General features: G+C 39.8%; 1 protein-coding gene across 1 annotated transcript in view; it reads right to left on the reverse strand.

Moving 5' to 3' along the window:
- Positions 1-22,487, reverse strand: part of SAMD3 (sterile alpha motif domain containing 3) — a 70,705-nt gene that overhangs the window by 19,571 nt on the left and 28,647 nt on the right. Inside the window, exons 4-6 of the mRNA XM_007947385.1 lie at positions 13,883-14,068; positions 13,533-13,617; positions 6,604-6,771 (exon numbers count right to left, since the gene is read on the reverse strand). Of these exons, the coding sequence (XP_007945576.1) occupies positions 6,604-6,771; positions 13,533-13,617; positions 13,883-14,068 (439 nt within the window). The remainder of the gene's footprint in view (positions 1-6,603; positions 6,772-13,532; positions 13,618-13,882; positions 14,069-22,487) is intronic.

The raw sequence follows: 22,487 nt of genomic DNA on the forward strand, positions 1-22,487 counted from the left end.
ACTATGGCTACTAAAACACAATTATGTAAGTGGTCTGCACTATACAGCTATTGAGCAACACAGTGTTAGATGCTAGCATTTTCTGATATCAAATACCAGTCCTTGTTTTTAATTCTATTGTCATTAAATTGGCTTTGGAAATAATGCTTCCCCTGTGTCACTTGAACAGTCTTTGAGCTTAGCACTCAGGCATTTGTCTCAGTCAATCAGCAGTGAAAATTTTCAGCCATGCAAGTTTGTGACCTGTCTCCAAGTGTACAGCTGACTTGTAATACTTCTCAATATTAGTAAATGTGCCACCTGCTGATGGCAGTAATTGCATTATACCCAGAATGCAATTAATTGTCAACATTTTTTCTAACTTTTGCTGTCTCATTCAGTATTGCACCATGAGAAAAACAGCTGTGAAAAAGGCTACAAAAATGATTAGTATTTACATAATAAATCATGTGTCAGTGTTCCAAGAAACAAACAGTAAATGTCTTATGGGAAATCTAAAGGAGCTTAGTAAATATTCTTACCATTTGACTATCCAAGCAGTTTTTGTATAACTTTCAATTCCATTGTATTTCTATGCCAAATAAAACTACTATTTGGCTTTCAAAGCTATACAGTAGATATATAGCAAAGAAGCAGGAAAAGAAAATGATACAAAAGAGAAGAATTAATTTTAACATTATTAGTAATTTAACATCTGGTGGTTAGTACATTATTTACTTACTGAACAAATATTTAGTAAGCTTTGGGTTACTTGGAATAGTATGAAAAGAAACCAGTCCCTCTAGTCCTATTGCATGTGGCCAGAAGGCTGAAGCTGTGAAAATCTGCTTTCTATAAGTCAGTGCAGACATGGGCACCCAGTAGTCCCAGAGAACAGAAGTCAGCAAGTACTTACTGTTGTTGATGTATGCCTGAGTCAATTCTGACTCACAGCAACCCTATAGGGCAGAGTAGAACTTCCCCATAGGGTTGCCTAGGTTGTTACCTTTACTAGAAGGATCCCTGGTGGTTAGTGGTTAAGCACGTGGCTGCTAACGGAAAGGTTGGATGTTTGAACCCACTAGCTATGGGAAAACATGGGACGATTTCCTTCTATAAAGATTACAACCCTAGAAACCCTATGGGGTAGTTCTACTCTATCACTTGGGGTCAAGTAGATGCTGCTCTTCCTCCCACAGAGCAGCTGGTGGGTTTGAACTGCTGATCTTCCCCACTAGGCCACAAGAGCTCCTTAAAATACACTTAAATGTCTCCAAAGAAAGAAAGTTCCCTGCAGAGAGAAGAAAGGGGGAAAAAAAAAAAAACACAGGAAGAAAGCAGCAAAATTTCCAGCATAAACTGCAAGTCCTTCTTGTATTGCACTGAGAAAACCAACTGAATTTTCACCACATATCCAATTGGGAGCAAAATTACCAACAAAAAGAAGTCCTGGCCCAGACAGTTTCATTGGAGAATTCTACCAAACATTCAGAGAAGAAATGACACCAATCCTACTCAAACTATTCCAAAACATACAAAAAGGATGGAATCCTCCCTAACTCATTTTATGAAGCAAGAATAACCTTGATTCCAAAACCAGGCAAAGACGTCACTCAAAAGGAAAACTACAGACCAATATCCCTCATGAATATAGATGCAAAAATCTTCAACAAAATCCTAGCCAATAGACTCCAACACCATATCAAGAAAATCATTCATTATGACCAAGTGGGGTTCATATCAGGTATGTGAGGATGGTTCAACATTAGAAACAAACATATCAATAAATGCTCATGATCATTAGCCATTAGAGAGATGCAAATCAAAACAATAATGAGATACCATCTTGCCTCAGCACTAGTAGCAAAGTAAACAAGACAGAAATAACAAATGCTGGCAAGGATGCAGAGAGATTGGGACTCTGATACACTGCTGGTGGGACTGTCAAATGATACAACCACTGTGGAAAGCAGTATGGTGATTCCTTCAAAAATTGGAATTAGAAATACCATTTGACTCAGCCATTCCATTACTAGGTATATATCCTAAAGAAATGAGAGCCAGAACAAGAACATACGCACACCCATGTGCACTGCAGCACTATTTACAATAGCCAAAAAATGGAAACAACCTAGATTCCATCAACTGAAGAATAGATAACCGAACTATGATACATACACACGATGGAATATTATGCAACCCTAACGAATAACATAGAATCTGCAAAACATCACATAAGGTAGATGAACTTGGAGTACATTATGCTGAGTAAAATAAGTCAATCACAGACAGACAACTACTGTATTAATCCGTTATTGTAAAAAGTCAAGGAAAGGTTTTTCTATGGAAGGAAATTTTGTTAGTTACCAGGGGTGGGAGGGAAGGGGAGGGAACACTGTTAGACAGGTAGAGACAAGTATTGATTTGGGTGAAGAGAAGAGCAATGTGCCAAATGTGAGTGATCAACACAGTGGCACCGAGGAAGAGGAAGACATAGAGGTACATGCGAGGTAGAGACAACAAAGATGAACCTTTTTGCACTTACAGTACTGCGTTGTCAGTGAAGGCAAACATGCAGATATATGGGTGGATAGATGGGTGTACAAGCTGAACTATTAGGTATGTCTATGCAGGGAGGAGTGTGCCCAAAGCCATGTTTAGGGTTGGCAGACAATGTTTCTACAAATGTATTGGTATGTTCTGTAAGAATTCCCAGGTATATAGTAGAGCTGACAATGGACAAGGTTGTAGTCACTTCTTGGCCACAGCCAGCTGCCCAGAGGGAGAGAGTAGTTGGACCTGTGGGCTCGGGTCCATAGTCACAGGGGACATTAAGCTCAACTGGCATAACATACTACACAAAACATTGTTCCACATCCTACTTTGGCGAGTAGCGAATGGGATCTTAAAAGCTTGCAAGCAGCCATCTAGATACAAGGATGGGCCTCTCCTCATCCAGAGTAAAGAAGAATGAAGAAAACCAAAGATTCATGGAAACAATTAGTTCGAGCGACTGGTACACCACGCGATCTTCAGGTTATACGACTATGAGACCAGAAGAAATAGATGGTGCCTGGCTACCACTGTCAAACACTCAGAGGGGGATCTAGGTAGGAGATCCTGGATAGAACAGGAGAATAATGTGGAACAAAACTCTAAATCATTAATTAATAAATAAATAAAGATAGATAGATAGATAAATAGATGAATAAATAAATAGATGAATAAATAGATTAGATAGAAAGAAGAAAGAAAGAAAGAAAGGACTAAGTTTGCTGGTCTGATAGAGCCTGATGGAACCACTGAACCCACTGGGTTCTGGAATTGAACCCACTCCTGTGTCTTCCAGCCAAACAAAAGACAGTCATATGAGATGAACATTTACATTAGGTTGATACACTCCTTGGGGAGAACAATCATGGGAGAATAGAAGGGCTGTGTGTGCACAGGGAGACAGCTCAGGGGGCAGGAGTGCATGGGAGGGAAGGACACAGGGAACTATGGGTGGGAAGTGGGAAGGGAGCTCTTGCATTGTTGCAAACTGTAGTCAATGTCATGAGACAAAGCGTATGTGAGCCGCTGTATGGAAAGTGAATTTGCTCTATACACTCTCACCCAAATCACAATTAAAAAAAAAAAAAGTGCTATCAGGGGAAATTAAAAATGAAGATTGAAAATCACCCAGGCAGTTAGTGTGAATGACATAAAGTACATAGTCCATATATGGCACCCATCCTTGTTAGTGTTTTCAGATTTGCTTAACCACCATGGAGGACATGAGATACACATGCACACTGTTTCTGTCATATTATAGTGTAAACTGTTTCCCATCCTTTAAAGTTTTTGACCTTAGAGAGCACTGGTTCATAAGTGGGTCTTTAAAAGATCAGCAAGTTGTAGCTTCATTTGTAAGAGGGAGAAAATTAATCCTTACCAATTAGATTTGTACATCAGGAAAGAAGCTGTTTCTTCAGATGTGAACGATGTCCTTCCTATCATCTCTTTTGCCCCAGCTGGCAGGAACATCAAAGCTAAATCTTGTTGCTTTGTGAACACCTCGGCCTAGCTCTGGTACGTGCAAGTTCCATTCTTTTTGTAGTAAAGGCCCTTACATAGTAGTAGGATTTAGGCATGTCTAGCTCTGGTAGCATAGTGACTAAGGCAATTGACTGCTAACCGGAAGGCTGGTGGTTCAAACCCACCGGCCACTCCTCAGAAAGAAGATGGGCAATCTATTTCCATAGTGATGTTGTTGTTGTTGTTATGTGCCGTCGAGTCGGCCCCGACTCATAGAGACCCCTCCTTGGGTTTCCGAGGCAGTATCACTACGGAAGTAGGATTGCCCAACCTTCCTTCCGAGGAGTGGCTGGTGGGTTTGAACCGCCAGCCTTCTGGTGAGCAGTCAAGTGCTTTAGCCACTATGCTACCAGAGCTCTCCTTCCCATAGTGATAGTGCCCCGGAAACCCAAAGGAGGGGTCGCTATGAGTCGGGTCAGACTCAACAGCACATAACAACAACAACAACAAGGGGACTAGTAAGGAGCCCTGTGGCACAGTGGTTAAGTTCTTGATTGCTAACCAATAGTTTGGTGGTTTGAACCTGCCAACTAATAAAATGAGGCAGTCTGCTTCCCTAATGATTACCTGAATAACCAAACCTATGGCCATCAAGTCAACGCTGACTCATAGTGACCCTACAGGACAGAGCAGAACTGCCCTGTCACATTTCCAAAGCTATAAATCTTTATGGAAGCAGACTGCCTCATTTTTCTCCCAAAAAGTGGCTAGTGGGTTTGAATCACTGACCCTTTGGTTAACAGCTGAATGCTTTAACCACTGTGCCACCAGGGCTTCTTTCCCTAATGCTTACAGCCTTGGAAACCCTGAGGGAGAATTCTACTCTGTGCTACTGGGACACTATGAGTTGCTTCTGAGAAGGAACAGAAAAAGTATACATATGAAACTGGTTCAAAGCTGACACATCAGCATGAGGGAGGAGCTGTAATTCAAAGTTATGTCCCTCAGGCTGACCCTGCTCTGACTCCTCAGATGCTAGTGGTGGGGACAATTGTTAATTTTGCAGTTTTTTACCATTCATCAACTCCAGTGAATTTTGTTTGAATTCACATATTTTCAATTCTTTTCTGAAGGAACTTTATTTTTGGTATATTGAGAATCAATGTCTTTAAGACAACCAGTTTATGAGTAATATAGTAATGCTCTTTTAGAAAGTGACTTTTCATTTCAAGAATACTAAAGATATTTTTAAATAAATACAATTCTATCTCATCATGATTTTAATTTATAATTGGAATTTTGCTGTCAAATTTTCTAAAAACATATACCACTAAATTTAGAGTACCTTCCAGATATCTTGATACTTTGGTCAAAATAAAGACACAGAATGATCTATCTGTATTTCCTTATCTGTATCTAATTATATTATCTCTATCTGTAATATCTATGTAATCTTAACTGACCTGTCATTTGAAAATAAGATACTTTTATCTAAAATTTTTCATTATGAATGATGCTGAGATGGTTTACACGATATTCTTGTTCCCTGGAGTTTATAACTTGTACTAATAACATTAAGGGGATTACATAGGTAATTCTATTACTACCACATGAATATAGCAGCTGAAAAGGAAGCAGAATATTTCCACCAAGTACATTCATTAATAAAAACATATCTGCGGTGAAAAGTTGGGGGTTCTGGTGGCATAGTGCCTAAGGCATCTCACTACTAACCAGAAGGCTGGCGGTTCAAAACCACCAGCCACTCCTTGGAAGGAAGGTTGGGCAATCTACTTCTGTAGTAATACTGCCTTGGAAACCCAAGGAGGGACCAACTCAAAGGCAGTGAGAGTGAAAAGTTAGAATTTAAATACTCCTGTTGGACTAAGATGGTGTATAAGAGATTTAGATTTTATACTTCGTAGTTTGCAACCCCAAGAAGTTCAATCTGCTCTATTAGCAGGTGAAAAAAAAAAAACAAAACAAAACATCTATTTCTAAGGATATGAGGAACTGTGCGGTGGATAAGGAACACTTACAGGATGTCAGATCATTAGGGCCACATGGTTATTTACAGCAGAACCCAGAGGTACTGAGGAAGGAACGCCCAGATCCTTCCTGGGACCCTGGCCTGATGCTCATCACTAGCCTCCTCTGGGTTGGTAGCAAAGCCTTCTGGACCAGGGTGGGGGAAGGGCAGTATGGTACAATGTGTCTATACATGTGGATTATCTTCCTCCCTGCAGACCAGAAGCCACCTAACCCCTACAATAAACATTGAAAACACAGTGTAGTAATAAGAACAGCAAGAGTGCCAGATACATTAGAGGACAAGAAAGGAACTATTCAAGGACTTTTGACTTAATGGATTTCCCAGGTGTTTTGCAAGCTATGAGCTATGAACATGAAATGCTCAGACTTTGTCCAAACTGGTTTCGGAAGCCTTGCTTTAGAAATGCTGTCATTCACACTGTAAATCATATGAACACATAGATTTTGTTGATTTCTCATAATCCTTCAAATTTTAAAAATAATACTTTGTAAGTGCTACTATTTCTGGATTAATCAATCAATGAGTTGTCAAAACATTCAAAGATCCAACCTTACTTTTATCTGGACAATATGAACTTCACCACATCTCAGACTAGCAAGGGATTTCTGTGTCTGGCCTCTTCGGTGTCCAAATTTACACTTATTTCTCATCACTTGCTCATCATCTTCTATGGGTCTTCGAACATATTTAAAGCGATCTTTGAGGGCTCGTTTCCATAAAAACTGCATAAAGTCACAAAACAAGGCAGTTAATCTTCATGGAGATGAGAATAATTCTATAGAACAGTAAAATCTTAATTTGTCTCCACGCTTGGGCTTGAAATTATTTTTCTCATCACAGTAATAAATATATCTGTCCTTTCATTTAAGGAACCATAGTGGTGCAGTGGTTAAATGCTCTGCTGCTAACTGTAAGATCAGGGGTTCAAACCTACCAGCTGGTCCACAGAAGAAAGACATGGCAGTCTGCTTCTACAAAGATTCACAGCCTTGGAAATCCTATGGGCAGTTCCATTCTGTCCTACAGGGTCACTATGAGTGCGAATCAACTCCATGGCAGTGAATTTGGTCCTTTCATTTATCCTTACAACAGTCTTGTGACATGGCTATAAAAATTACAATCCCTAAAGTATATCTAAGGAATTTAAGGGCCAGAGAAATTAAAATATTTCCCCAATGTCATATAGCTATTGAGTAAACATGCCAGCTCTTGAACCTAAATTTTCTAACCCCCAAACCTGAACACTTTCTACTACAATCTGCGGTCTTCACAGCACATCCTGTTCTTCTAGTGGGCTCTCTGGTAGCATAGTGGCTAAGACACTTGCCTGCTAACCAGACGGCTGGCGGTTCAAACCCACCAGCCACTCCTGGGAAGGAAGGTTGGGCAATCCTACTTCCGTAGTGATACTGCCTCGGAAACCCAAGGAGGGGTCGCTATGAGTCGGGGCCGACTCGACGGCACATAACAACAACAACAACAACAGTGGGCTCTAGGAAAGACTGGTGCTGGTTTATGAACGCAAACACTGCATATGTCGATTGATACAGCTTAACATTTTTTTCTGTCACTCCCTGAGATTCCCTTTGATGAATGCTTATCATTCATTGCCCAAAATGTTTGTGAGGTGTCTGTTTCTAACATGAAGACCTGTTTCCTGCCCCGGGGGTGAGAAGAGGAGGAGCGAGTAGATTTGCTTTCACTGTATATATTAAATATGTCAAAACAGGGGAAGACACAGAATTAGTTTATATATTTCTAAGATATCATACAAGTCTCCTTGCAAGGGGAGAATCTAAGCTAATGGAGATGGTGATAGGATTGGGGGACTGTCAGGTGGCTGGGTGGATAGACGCTCCAGGCGAGTAAGCAGCAGGTACAATGGAGGAGAGGGTGAGCTGTGCCTTTTTGAGAACTGCCAAGATTATACATGGCTGGAGTAAAGACCTGAAGAGGTGGAAATGAGGCTGGAGACAAAAGTCCGTCTTGTTCTGAAAGGCTGTGGTACCCACATAAAGTAGCTTCAGTGTAATAATTGAACCAGAGTTTCTCAAACTCATCTCTAGACAGGCTGCAGTGGGAATCACAGTGGGGCTTTTTTTTTTTTTGCCCTTAATCCTTCATCTAAAGCTATAGTTCTCAAACTTCTGTGTGTGTCATAACCTCTGGGGGGGGGTCTTGTTGAAACACAGGTTTTGGGGTCCCACCCCCGCAATCTCTGACTCAGTAGGTATGGGGTGGGGCTGATAATCTGCATTGCTAACAAGTTTCCTGAAGAAGCCAAGACTGCTCCTTTAGACCCTAAAGAGTCTGATTCAGTCAGTCTGGGTGGGCCTAGATGTCTGTTATACTCAAAAAGCTTTACAGATAATTGGGCTACAGACCCAGGTTAGGAAACCCTACTAGGCAACATTGAATGGCGAGAGAGTCGTCAGATTTTGAGCTCTGGAAATACCTGTCTGACATGTGGGGAGTTCTTGGGAGACCACTGACATTACAATAGCTGGGTGGCACAGCTGGGCTTCTTTTCCCAACACCTTTTATCTCCTTCCACACCTTGGCTGCATCTAGTTAATTCTTAGCCTCCTGATCTCAGCTTAGCCCTGACTCCCTGGAAAGGCCTCTTAAACAGCTTATCTTTTGGCACTTGACTCTCAAGTTTCCTTCACATGCACTGGTAATTTACCTTCATCTAAGTAATATATTTTTCTCTTGATTTCCTTTCTCCCTCCTCTCCCTCTCTCCTGCCCCCTTCCTTCCTACTTGTCTGCAAACATTTGAGGACAGGCCCAGTCTGCCCTGCTCACGAAGCCCAGCCCAGTGCTTGAATTACAATGCCTTGTGTCAATCCTCCATGAGATAGAGGGTCCCAGGTTAAAGCAACAGACAGTTGCTAACTAGAAGCTAGATTGGGAGTCCTGGGCTTTGCCTGGTAAGTAAATCACTGTGTTGAGTAAAGACTCAACACTTTTTACAGCCTGGGTTTCCGGATTTGCTTGTCAGCCCTTCATCTTCCCTGGATTGCCACAAGCTTGACCAGATTTGATAGCGAGTGCCAAGAACAGAAAGCATTTTGTCAGCAGGCAAGTCAGTGTTTATCTCCCAGCCCTGGACATGACAGAGGGTGGTAAGCAGCTAGATGACTTTGGGCCCAATTTCAGAGCCCTGTTTCCTCACAAGTAAATAGGAACACCACTGAGGTAATATTTGTCAAGTGTCTAGCACTTAGATTTTTCTCCATGACTATTATACCATTCTTGGTTAACTGGCTTACATCCCCATAACTCATCCCTCCCATTCAGAAAGCACAATGAACTAAACTGAAACACTCAGCATCTAGTATTAGCTCTAGTGCGTATTGGTTAAGTAGCCTTGAACATAAACTCTCTCAACCATAGTTTCTTTAACTCTGAAACAGAGTAATATTTGTCCTGTGAACTGCACTAGGTTCTGGGGAGACTCAATGAGTAGGTATTCCTGTGAGCTATTTGTAAATGGAAGTGCTGTTCACAAAACCCTTTGGCAGCCCCAATGAGGCGTGGTTCAGGTTGAGATTTAGGGATGGCTTCAGCACTGATTAAGACCCTGGGCGTGGATCAGTCAGAGATGAGTCTGCACTCTACCATCACTGTCTTATAACACCCTGGAAATGAAGGATGCCTTTATATGCACTTGTGCATATACAAATTTCCCCCCAAGTTTCCTACAGTCTGAAGAGTTTCTAAATCTGTTCAAGCTGGTGGAAGGTATTAGAGCAATTAACTGCTAAGACATTTTTAAATCACAATTACTCCTTCCCAGCCTATCTCCCCTTCTCATTAAATGTCTGATAATAACAGAAAAAGGGCAACTCCAATCAAATCTTGCACATGAGGATTTGACCTACAAGTATTTACCAAGTATGTGCTGCATGACTGGCCCTATGATTTCCTTAACAAATGCCTCACATAGACAGAATCAATTAAAAAAAAAAAAAAATACTTGTGTCAGTGAATTATCATCCCCGTTTTCCATAGTTGTCTAGCTAGAGAGGGTGTGGAAAGTTCTATGTGGATATAGCTCTCCTCCAATCATTCTGAAATTTAAAAATAGCCCTAAATGAAGAGATTCCTGATGCCATACATGAAGCAGGACAGGGTTTCACTGACATATCATTGCCCAGCATCTGTACCCTAAATGTCATCATGAGGAAACATTCAGACAAACTCCACTTGTACAGCAGCCTGCTAGGTACCTGGTATTAGACTTATGCAACAGTAAATATCAGGGAAAACAAAAAAAAGGGCAGGAAGACTGCACTAGATTAAGAGAGACTAAAGTGATATAACAAAGAAATGCAATGCATAATACTTCATTAGACTTTACTTTGAAAAATCAGTTTTAAGAATTTTTGAATAAATGAGTAAATCTGAATAGAGATTATATATGATATCATGGAATTATTAATTTTCTTAGGTCTAAAAATAGCATTGTGGTTATTTAGAAGATAGCCTTATGAGATTATGAGATTTATGCTAAGACATTTAGGGATGACATCTGCAACTTACTTTCAACTGCTTAGCCAAAACAAACCACCAACCAGGCAAACATATAAATATATATGAGAAAGAAATAATGAATGTGGCAAAATGTTAACCTCTGGTGAATCTAGAGCTGTGATTTTCAACCAAGGGGACTTTATCCCCAGGGGACATTTGACAATGTCTGGAGATATTTTTGGTTGCCAAAACTGAGGGTGAGGGATGCTACTAGTAACTACTGGATGTAAGCCAGGGATCCTGCTACATATCCTACAATATGCAGGACAGCACCTAAATTAAAGAATTAATTATCCAGTGGAAATGTTCCTAGTGCCAAGGGATCCAAATACACAGCCAGACTTGAGAATGGCTGCCCCAGAGATCCTCAGCATCCTTTTCTTATCAGGACAGCGGAAAGTATGCATGAGACAAGGCAAGGCTGGGAACCAGATAACTTCTCCTCTGGGTATATTCAGGCATATGTCACTCACATCACTTAATCTAGATGAAAGTGACATGAATGTTCACAGTAGCATTCTATCAATTTTTGTATATTTTAAATGTTTTCAAAATAAAAAGTTTAGAATAAAATTAGCCCCCAAATGACAAAAGCTCCTACATACACTCACACACACATTAATGTTCTCAGTAATTTTCTATGACTTCCACTGTAACATTAAAAATACAACCTTAAACACGGTCATAGGAGGATTTGGAGACCACACACCAGTTTCCCCTTCTGCTCTCTCCATACAAACATGCTAAGCAAGTATGCAGGTCTCTTTATTAGTTAACTGTCTTTCGTTAATGCCACTGGGAACAGTTGTGGGTAAAATGAACACAACAGCAAGATAAGCATTATTATTTGTTTCCTGTTTGTCTAGATAACCATAAACTAAAGGTCAAAATGCAAGTGCACAGGAACATATTTGCTTTTATGTATATGCAAAGATTCTCTGGAAAAAAAATTTAATCATATTGATTACTTCTGGGAAGGAAAACTTGGGGACCAGTGGGCAGTTGGAGGGTGACTTTTCCATTTATACCCTTTTATAGCTTTTGAATTTTGAATTATGTGAATGTATAACTTACTCAAACAATATATTAATTGAAAAAAAACTAGTTCTGTGTACAGGCAAAACCAGAAAACCAAACTCACTGCCATCAAGCTGATTTCAACTCATAGGGACCCTCACTGGATTTCCAAGGTGGTAAATCTTTACAGAAGTAAACTGCTCCATCTTCCTTGTGTGGAACAGCTAGTAGGTTTGAACTGCCCAACCTTCTGATTAGCAGGCAAATGCTTTAGACACCAGTAGCACTGATTATATCTTTGGTGCAGAAGGAATTCTGAACAACAATTTTATCAGCATCCACTGTCACAGCATAACTGCTGATATGGGGACTCCAGGGTTTTTAACCCAAGAGGCAGGCAGGTCGCTATGAGACCAGAAGAACTAGATGGTGCCTGGTACCACTGTCAACCACTTGGAGGGGGATAGGTGTAGAAGATCCTGGTTAGAGTGGCAGAACAATGTGGAACAAAACTCAAAATTATAAAAAAAAAAAAAAAGACCAGTTTTGCTGGTCTGATAGAGCCTGGTAAAACCCTTGAGACTATACTATGGCGCCTAGCTGCCCTTCAGGTCTGGAACTGAACTCACTCCTGTGGCTTTCACCCAAATACAAGTCAGGCATATGAGCTGAACATTTACATTAGGTAGATAGACTCCTTGGAGAGAACAATCATGGGAGAAGAGAAGGGCTGTGTATGCACAGGGAGACAGCTGGGGGGCAGGAGTGCATGGGGGGAAGGACACAGGGAAGAGGTAACTATGGGGAGGAAGTGGGAAGGGAGCTGTTACATTGTGGGAAATTATAGTCAATGTCATGAAACAAAATGTGTATAAACTGCTGTGTGGAAAATGAATTTGCCCTATAAACTTTCACCCAAATCACAATGTTGTTGTTGTTATGTGCCGTCAAGTCGGACACGACTCATAGCAACCCCTCCTTGGTTTCCGAGGCAGTATCACTATGGAAGTAGACTGCCCCATCTTCCTTCCGAGGAGTAGTTGGTGAGTTTGAACCACCAGCCTTCTGGTTAGCAGTGAAGTGCCTTAGGCACTATGCTACCAGAACTCCCTCAAATCACAATCAAAATTAAAAAAAAAAAAAAAAAAAAGAGGCAGGCAAGTTGAGACAGAAAGGTTTGTATTGGCTATGGTGTTAGTGACGATTCTCAACCATGGCTGCACATTAGAATCATCTTTGAAATTTTAAAAATACTAATATCAGGGCTCTATCATCAGACCAATTGAAACAGAATCTCTAGGGATCCAAATTGTAGCCAGGCTTGAGAATGGCTGCCCCAAAGATCCTTAGGATCCTTTTTTTTTTTTTTAATCAGGACAAGAAGACAAGGTGAGGCTGTAGGTGAAGACCTCAAAACCAGATTAACTTCTCCTCTGGGTATATTCAGAAGACAAAAGCACTCTACTGAAGACCACACTGATTTAGCTACAATATCACCCTTCTCTTCTCATGTATCATATCTCCTAAAGACCCTCCCCATAGACTCACTGTCAAACATGAACTTCCACATAGCTTTGAAACAAAGAGACAGACCACTAGAGAGAGACAAGGAGCTGACAAACAACAGGCAGAGAGAGTGATGAACAAGGAAGGTATCAAAATGAGTACAGTCAAAAATCAACAGAGATACAAAACAAAGAAAGAAACAGAGACACACACACAGAGATACAGAGCTGTGGGAAGAGAGAATCAGAGACCAGACAGAGACAAAGAGTCAGGGAAGGAGAATCAGTGGCAGAGAAGCAGACAGACCTAGAGGCCAAGAGGTTGAAAGAGGGGTTGAGGCATAAAAATCACTAGATGGATGATACAAGGTATCATTTTAAGATGGCCTGGGATTAATAGGTTGGTGCCATATGGTCACTTACAAAGCCACAGCCATCCTCGTCCAGGTACGGGTGGGCCTGCAACAGGGCGTTGACCACATTGTTGTACTGCTGGGTGCTGGGATACCTGTACACCACAAGGAGGACATGTTTCATTTCAAACAGCCCACAGTCCTTCCGTTCAGATGAATACAGTAAATCACTTCAAAACAAAAACTTCAAATCTTTCCATATGATAAAACGTAAATCTTTGTAGGCAACGTTCATGTATTGGACAATGTTGACATTACGAATATGTCAAAATTGATGAAAGAGTGGATTAGGAATGATTTCTACTCTACTCTGCAAACAGACCCCTTTCCAAAACAGCAAGTCCACCCAGTACTACTCACAGTGAGCCTTCCAGATACTTAGTCATGTCTGCCTGGAGAAACTCAATCATCCTTATCCTCATGCTGTGATCAGGACACTTCTGCTCTGCCAGCATGCACCTGACATCATAGGGAAACTCTGGTAAAACATAGGACCCGGTCCACTGCAAACCTGTATTCCTTGCTAGAATATGCTTCACACTTCTTCTGTTAAATTAAAAAACAAACACAAAGGGAAATTTATTCCAACATGCACTACACCCTGAGAATGTATGCTATAAACTACCTCCCAGATACCTAAATATGTGGAAATCATCTACACATCTTCTATCCAACCATCCGTCCATCCACAAATATTTGAGAGCCCAAAGTTTCTTTGCACATACATAAATACTTTTAGTTCTGGGAAAAAAAATGTCACATAGACTTTAGAATAAAACCTGCATTTGGAAAGAACATTAGTTCAAATATCTTGAAGAGCTAACATGTAATGTATAGTTCAAAATAGGACAAGATATCTAATAAAAGGAAAATAAGCTACAATTCAGCAATGCAAATGAGGCATATGATAAAGACTTGGCACCTGATACAAAAAAAATCTCAATTAATTTATTCTGCTGCTATTCATTGAGAAATACAAGATCCACCTAATTTAGATGCTCTCTGGTTTTTGTGTTTGTTTTGGCTATTTTAATAAGGCAAATTTAGTTTCTAAAATAAACTATGTATCAGATATCCTAGGGAGCTATAGTGACATAGCACCTAGGGCACTTGACTGCTAACCAGAAGGTCACCGTTCAAACTCACCAGCCGCTCCAGGAAAGAAAGATGGGGCAATTTACTTTCGTAAAGATTTACCACCTCCAAAACCCACTGAGGGGTGCTATGAGTGGGAATTGACTAGATGGCAATGGGTTGAGTTTTTTTTTGTATCAGATATTCTATGATTCCATTCAGATAACATTTCTAAAATGTTATAGGAAACTATAGCTACAGAAAGCAGACCAATAGTTGCCTAGGGCTGAGGAGACTGACTGCAAAAGTGTATAAGAGAACTTTTTCCGGTGAAAAAAGTGTTCCAAAATAGATTCTTGCAATGGTTGCACAACCATATAAATTTGCTAAAATTAACAGATGTATATTTTAAATAAGGAGCACCGATGACGTAGTGCCTAAGGCATTTGACTGCTAAGCAGAAGGTTGGTGGTTCAGTGGAAGGAAGACGGGGCAATATACTTCCCTAAAGATTTACTCGACGGCACATAACAACAACAACAACAACAAAGATTTACTGCCTTGGAAACCCAATAAGTTTGGCTATGAGTTGGAATCCACTCAATGGCAATGGGTTTGAGTTTGGGTGGGTTTGTTCCAGTATACTTCAAATGAATGAATTTTATGCTATGTAAATTATAACTCAACAAAATATTTATAAAATTAAATATCAGTACCATTTTAAAACCTTAAAGGTAGTGATTAATCATTGATTACATATCAATAAGAAGAATCTAAATTAATTTCCAAGCAACATTAGGTAGCTTATAAATCATTTCACTAAAGGGATTGTTTGGAATGGAAATGAAGGAATAGAGGCAAACCAGAGGAGACTAGAGGGACAGACATATTTCCTAAATCAGCCAGAGTTACTGTTACAACCATGCAATCATCAGTGGTCCAAACAAAATTCAGGTGAGTTTTGAAAGGCCACGCTTCCTTCAGAATTTTAGGTTGCAAAGTGCACACACTGTAGTGGAATACAGGAGTAAGGCAAACAGGCAAACCATTGTTGTTATTATACGCTCCCTTTCTTTCTTCCCTTTCTGTACCTCACTTTATCAGGGATGAAAATATACCCTGACTAAAATAAGCACACAAATAATTACTTGATTCACTAGAGCAACACACTATCTTCTCAGTATAAATTTCCACTTCAGACCAAATTATTTTCCAATATGTTTCACTCTCATTTCATTCATTCAACCAATATTTACAATCTTCCAATTGGAGTCCCCAGGTGGCGCCAACAGTTAATACACTTGGCTGCTAACCACAGGTTCAAGATTTAAGTTCACCCAGAGGTACCTCAAAAGAAAATCCTGGTAAAAGCAGCCATTGAGAATCTTATGGAGCAAAATTCTACTCTGACACACATGGGTTCGCCATGAGTTTGAATCGACAAGATGGCAACTTTTTTCTTTTTTTTTTTGCACTTCTTCTACAATCCCCTTCCCTGATCCCCACCTCCTTCCATGATTCCCACCTCTTTCCACGACCCCCACCTCTTTCCACATTCTATTATCTTGTCTTTTTCTCCCATGGCCAAATCATCTCTCCCTTATCTACTGAGACCATAGGTTATAAAGTAACAGTGGGTTTTGTTTAGCCGTATTTTGTGACTTCCCAGGAGTTTTAGAAGATACAAGAGCTTAGTAGCTATCTTCTTTTCCCCAGCAAGTTTTAAATAGTTAAAAGTTAGCTGCATACTCCTTGCAGACTTTTGAAGTTGCCATCCCTTACTCAGATAATGTCATTTATGTCTTAGATACTAACAGATAACTTCAGTATCTCAATGCTATAAAATAAGGTTTGGTAAAATTTTTACCTTATTGTTCTAGAATTGTTTTTTCCATATATCTCTTCTAAAACAGCGTGCTAAGGTAGGGACCAGAAGGAAGGTTGGGCAATCTACATCCCTAGTGACACCGCCTAGGAAACTCAAGGAGGGATCGCTATGAATCGGGTCCAACTCCTGGCACATAACAACAACAGCAAGGTAGGGACAATATGGAAAAGAAAAAAAAAAATCACTGTCATCAAGTCTATTCCAATTCATAACAGCTCCCATTGGGTTTCCAAGGCTATAAATCTTTCCGAAAGCAGATTGGCCCATCCTCCTACCGTGGAGCGGCTGATGAGTTTGAACCACCAGGCTTCTGATTAGCAGCACACCCTATGGCCACACCAGAGCTCCTTAGCAATGATATAGCATGGTATTATTTCTATCAAAGACTCAGAATGTAGCTAGACACATACATACTCTATGGAAGCCAGGTACTCCATCTTGCTCCCAATATAGTCATTTGCAATATAAAAAGAGTCAAGTTTTCCTTTTGATTGCATTAAACAATTTAACAAGGTATTCTGGAAGTGATAGGAATCAAAACTATGCCAACTAGCACAAATTAAAACAAGTATCACACAAGAAAATGACTCATTGGAAATTAAAAATACAATCTAATTTGGAAGCAGATGTCTGCAAGCATAACCATTTCACACCTACAAAATGATTTCAAAAAAAAATAAAATCTTTGCTGTGAGGTTAAGATTATTCATAATCATTTTATTAAGTTGTAGCTGGGCAGAAAACCAGTCATAGTCACCCTATAGCAGGTGCAGGGGGTAGAAAGCACTGCCAAAATGAAAAGGCATTAATATTTCTGTTCCCATCTCAGAGTCAACACTCTCAACAAAACTACCACCACCAAAACAACAAATCTCTAATCCAATGAATGCCAACACAGTAGAATCAAACAAAAGGCTTTTAAAGCAAGTTAATCTCTGTGACTGATACCAGACTTACATGAATCACAGTCCACCCTACTAAACACATAGTTTAAATGTAGCATTTATATTTTTAATAAAATAAGGCTCGCAATTAAGTTAAGCTGACCGATTTGATAATTGGCCATATATTATTGTATTATGCACTCATTTTTAAAAATGATGAAGCGAAAGTTCTAATAAAAACGCTCATTGCCTCTCTAACTTTGTCTAACATTAATAAGAGTAGAAAATTCTTTTTCTCCAGCTCCCTAAATGGTTGGAGCTCCCCTAAAGTGAGAAAAATGAGTTTTCAAAAGGTCCAGCTGAACAGCAGCTCTGCAAGCTGCAGACACTACATGAGGAGAGGGGCTATTATTGCTTGCCCAGCATACTCAACACCACTTAACAGAATCCACACGCAACGATTTCTGTCAACTGGAAGGAGGAATTATCTGAGTAAGGCTGAACTCAATTTGCTCTAGGCAAAATTCTGAACATTTAATTGGCTCCTCAATGCATTCTTTACCTCCCTGTTTATGCTCCAAATGTCCAATACATCACCTCCCTTCCTGCTTTTCCATAGCTTCTGCCATTTTACTTTCTTTCCATTGTTCTCTCCTTCAGGGAACCCCATGTCCCATCTAGCCCCATGCCTCAGCTCTGAGCTCCTGGTTGATGAATTATAAATTTGTCATCAATAACCTTTGCTTTTCCATTCTTGAGTCACAGATCTCCAACTGCAACTTGTACATTCCTCATCTAATATTTAACAAGTCCAAAATAATTCATATTTGTTTCTTTTTAAAAACCACATTCTCATTCAAATTTTCCTGTTTCTTTTATTGTTTCTCTTTGTCATAGCAACTTAGGCTTAACATCTTTACATCTTCTTCATTGTACTTTTATTTCCCATGGCAAGGAGTCACAAAACTTTTCTTCTATCTTATCTCTTCTGTTTGTTTCTCCCAGTGGTTCATGCTACTTAGCCAGGCATTTACCACTCAAACTAGGGATTACTTTAATAGTCTACTAGGAGAGTTCTGCTTCAAGGAATGGCCAACTAAGTTCACACTGGACTAACCATCCCACACATATTAACTATAAACACTGTGAAAAGTACAGAGAATTAACTGAAGATATTGGAGAGTAGAAAAATATAGGCAGATTCTGAAGAGCAGTCAAACTTGGAAGAAGAGGACATATGTTAAGTTTCCCCTGTCATGGTTTTTAGTGCCAGAGCAGGTCTCAGTCAGTGCTGCTAAAACTCCAGTAGAAAACTAATAGTCTTTCTGGACTAAAGAAATAGTAGACACAGTTTAAGGGAACCAGAGTTGCTGGAAAGTAAAAGGGGAACTACAAATTCTGTGTACAAACTATCCAAATCTCTAGATGATCTTGTACCACATGTGTGAAAGACAGACTTCAAGTAGCCCAAATAACAATAAAAGAGGTGAACTGAGATTTTTAGCAGACACCAAAGAGATAAGAGTTTTTAGATGAATCTTACCAAATTGGTTATTTTCTAAAACAAATGAACAGGATTCTTTGGATGAATATAATGGAATCAAGTGTCTCCACATTAATATACTAACAATGTCTTGTATGTTGTTGTTGTTGTTATGTGCCGTTGAGTTGGACCAGACTCATAGTGACCCCTCCTTGGGTTTCCGAGGAAGTAGATTGCCCCATCTTCCTTCCGAGGAGTGGCTGGTGGGTTTGAACCGCCAGCCTTCTGGTTAGCAGTCAAGTGCCTTAGCCACTATGCTACCAGAGCTCCAATCAATAATTACTTGACATACAGATTTTATACACACACACACAAATATAAACGTGACCTATTCTCAAGAGAAAAGATAATCAACAAAAAATGACACTTAGATGATCCAGATGTTGTAATTAACAAAAAAACCAAACCCATTGCCATCAAGTCAAATCCAACTCATACCGACCCCTCCTTGGGTTTCCGAGGCAGTATTTCTATGGAAGTAGATTGCCCAATCTTCCTCCAGAGGAGTGGCTAGTGGGCTTGAACCTCCAGCCTTCTGGTTAGCAGTCAAATGCCTTAGGCACCACACCACCAGGGCTCCTATTGTAATTAGTAGGTAAAAATTTTAAAGCAGCTACTTTAACAATGTCAATGACTTAAAAAGATATGTGCCAAAATAAATAAAATAGAGAAATAGAAGTTTTAAAATGAATAGCTTAAGAAGAGAAAACTACAATATCTGAAATAAAAAATATGCAGAGATATACAGCAGAGGAAAGGATCAGGAAACACAAAGACAGATCAATGGAAATGATCATGTGTGAAAAACAAAGAGAAAAAACATCAAAAAAAATAGTGTAATAGCTAATTTTTCTAGTTCATTTCTCACTCATTAATCCCCAGTGCCACATCTGAAATCTCTACTTTGACCTTCCACATAATGACAGATTTCATCACGTCAGTCAGGTGAGGGGCCAGGGAGAGCTGGGCTGTGGCTTTCTAAGCTGTTCTCTGACCTAAGACATGTCCAGAGTCCCAGTATACCAGACCAGCCTTGCTCAACACCAGGCTTAAAAGTAAGAAGCAACTCAAGTTCTGGGCCCATGCCCCCTGGTCTGACTGAGGGATGTTGGCAACTCAGCTCTGGCTAACATAAGGTTTGGACAGGTTAAAAAAGCTATCAACAATACTGTTTGGCAGGAAGTAAAACCTGTGTACTGCAAGTCTCCCAGATTTCTATATAGGAACCTCTTTCTGGCACCGAGGAGCCTAGTAATGATGATAAAAATAGATGCTCTGGAGAAGGATCCGTAAGTTAAATGTTTCTGAAAAAGACAAAGATGTGCAAGGAGCACAAAGGCTACGTAGAGCTGGACGAGAAAGCAGCTCATGGCTATTTGTCTACTGCTGGCTTGAACACATAGAAAAAAATTCTGATTTGAGGAACACCTAGACTATAGCTTAAATGCTGCTTTTTGAAGCAGTTTATATTGAAGAACCACTCAGTGGTTGCCTGCCTGGCTTTGTTCCTGTGAATGAAGTCTATGGCGAAGCTGAGCTGTCTTTGGACTAGTGTACCTTAGTATCTGTACCTCATTTATGAAAGATTCATAGCTCAAATCTTCAAGAATCTATACTTTCTGGAGACTCTTTCCAGTCTGTTAGAGAATTCCAATATCTTTCAGGTACAGAAAGATTGCAGGAGCCAATGTGGAAATATAATTTCACATTTAAAAGTCCCATGGTTTAAGAAGCAAGTCTATGGGAGGGCCCACATTCAAAACTTGACCATATTAGGCCTTTGCCTTTTGTAATTCACCATGCTCAATTTCACAGTTATTCCAAGTGCCATAGGCATGATTATCTTCCTATTTACCAAAAATATGTGTCCATGCCTTGAGTAACATGACTATATCAGGATTCTTCCACTCCCAGGAACCACACACTGCTCATTGAACATGGGAAGCAGATCATCTGGGATCCAGTGTACCCCATTCATCTCTTTACTATCTGATCTACCTCTCAGCTGACTGCTTCCTACCTCTGATTGCACCTCTGGGCCGAGCCTATCTTTTAATTATCTGCCCCTCAAGTTCTGAAGCTCCCCAAGGAGAGAATATATTTGTGAGTTAATATATTTGATTGTAAAAAATTTGTATTTAGAAAGAATAACCTAGCACTCATCCTTCTCATTAAAACCCCATTTGGAGTTATTGATTACTGCCAAATATTTTATTCCCACGAAAGTAGATGATCTTGTTATAAGGAAAAAGTAAACTCCCAGAAAGCCTCAGTATTTCTCTATGAATCAGAGGAATCTTGAGAGTGCAGAACTGTTGTTTCCAACTTAGTTAACTCTCAGAAAAAAAGGGAATGTGTTCATTCTGCCTTTAAACATCACCAAGTGAATTAGGTGAGAGGATTTTCAGAGAAAGAAAATTCAGTGGTGTGTAACTTTTTAAGCTACCAACTCTGAATTCCTCAAATTTAATAATTAGGATAATTTATAATATGGTCCATCTTATTAACAATTACTCTTATTAGTGGATGATAACTATCTTATTAACAACTAGTTTCCAATGTCAATTCTCAGATACAAAAAAACCTCAAGTCTTAACTAAAAACTCACAGCACACACTATATATGTGTGTCTGCAGTGGTTTACCTCCAGAACATTCTAAATTTTTCCTTTTTTTTCTAGGCTCATCTTAAGCCCACTCTTCTTGATTCTGGATTCTTCCTAAGCCCCCATCTCTTCCTGGCCCTGCTGTCTTCTTTGTCTTATCCTCCCCCCAGCACACACACTGCCTAGTCCAATGCTGGTCCTGGGCGCACTCAAATACTTGTAGGCTATTGTCATTTTAAACTTCTAAGTCTCTGTTGAGTGAAACAGTTTATGAAAAAATGTTACTGAACGAGTCAGGAATTTATCAGAGCAATTTAAACATTAAATGTAACATTCTATTAAAGGTAAATACAGTTTCTAGATTCATAAACCTGTGTTTTCACACATATATAAATGCCATCTTTGAGAAAGGACAGTTCTGTTTTATTAAAAAACACCCTACCCAAGATGAAGGAAGGATCCATTAGCTAGAAAACATCAAGTCAACATATCAATAAAAAGTAGTACCAAAGCAATGAGCCCTTAAGTTTGAGATATGAAAACCAGTGGGACATGGATGCTGGAGTGGCACAACTAAAGTGGAGTGGGGTCCACTGGGCACACAAAGGGTATTAAGAATTAGATGCAGCTGTGGTTAAGTACAAAAACCTCAAGCATGACCAGGGTTTTTTTTAAAAAAAAAAAAAAAACACTCTCAAAGGTGTCTTCTCAGCATCTTATCTGCCTTTAGGCCATGTAGCTTTCTTAAAGGACCAAGGGCAAAGTTCAACTCATACTTAACTAAACCCTGTTGAGTTGACTTTTGGAGTCAAGGATTAGCTCATGAATCATCCCTGCTTTCTTAAACTTCAAGGCACAGATGAAACTTTTCTCCAAGGGCACCCTCTCAGATAACCTGCTACCTCGAGGGACTGTGATGCTTTTCTAATTGTGTAAAATAGTATCACTTTCTGATCCCCCAGGGAGACGGA

This window comes from Orycteropus afer, unplaced genomic scaffold (assembly GCF_000298275.1).
Source record: "Orycteropus afer afer isolate SDZICR_OR568_19922 unplaced genomic scaffold, OryAfe1.0 scaffold00182, whole genome shotgun sequence".
Taxonomy (NCBI): Eukaryota; Metazoa; Chordata; class Mammalia; order Tubulidentata; family Orycteropodidae; genus Orycteropus; species Orycteropus afer.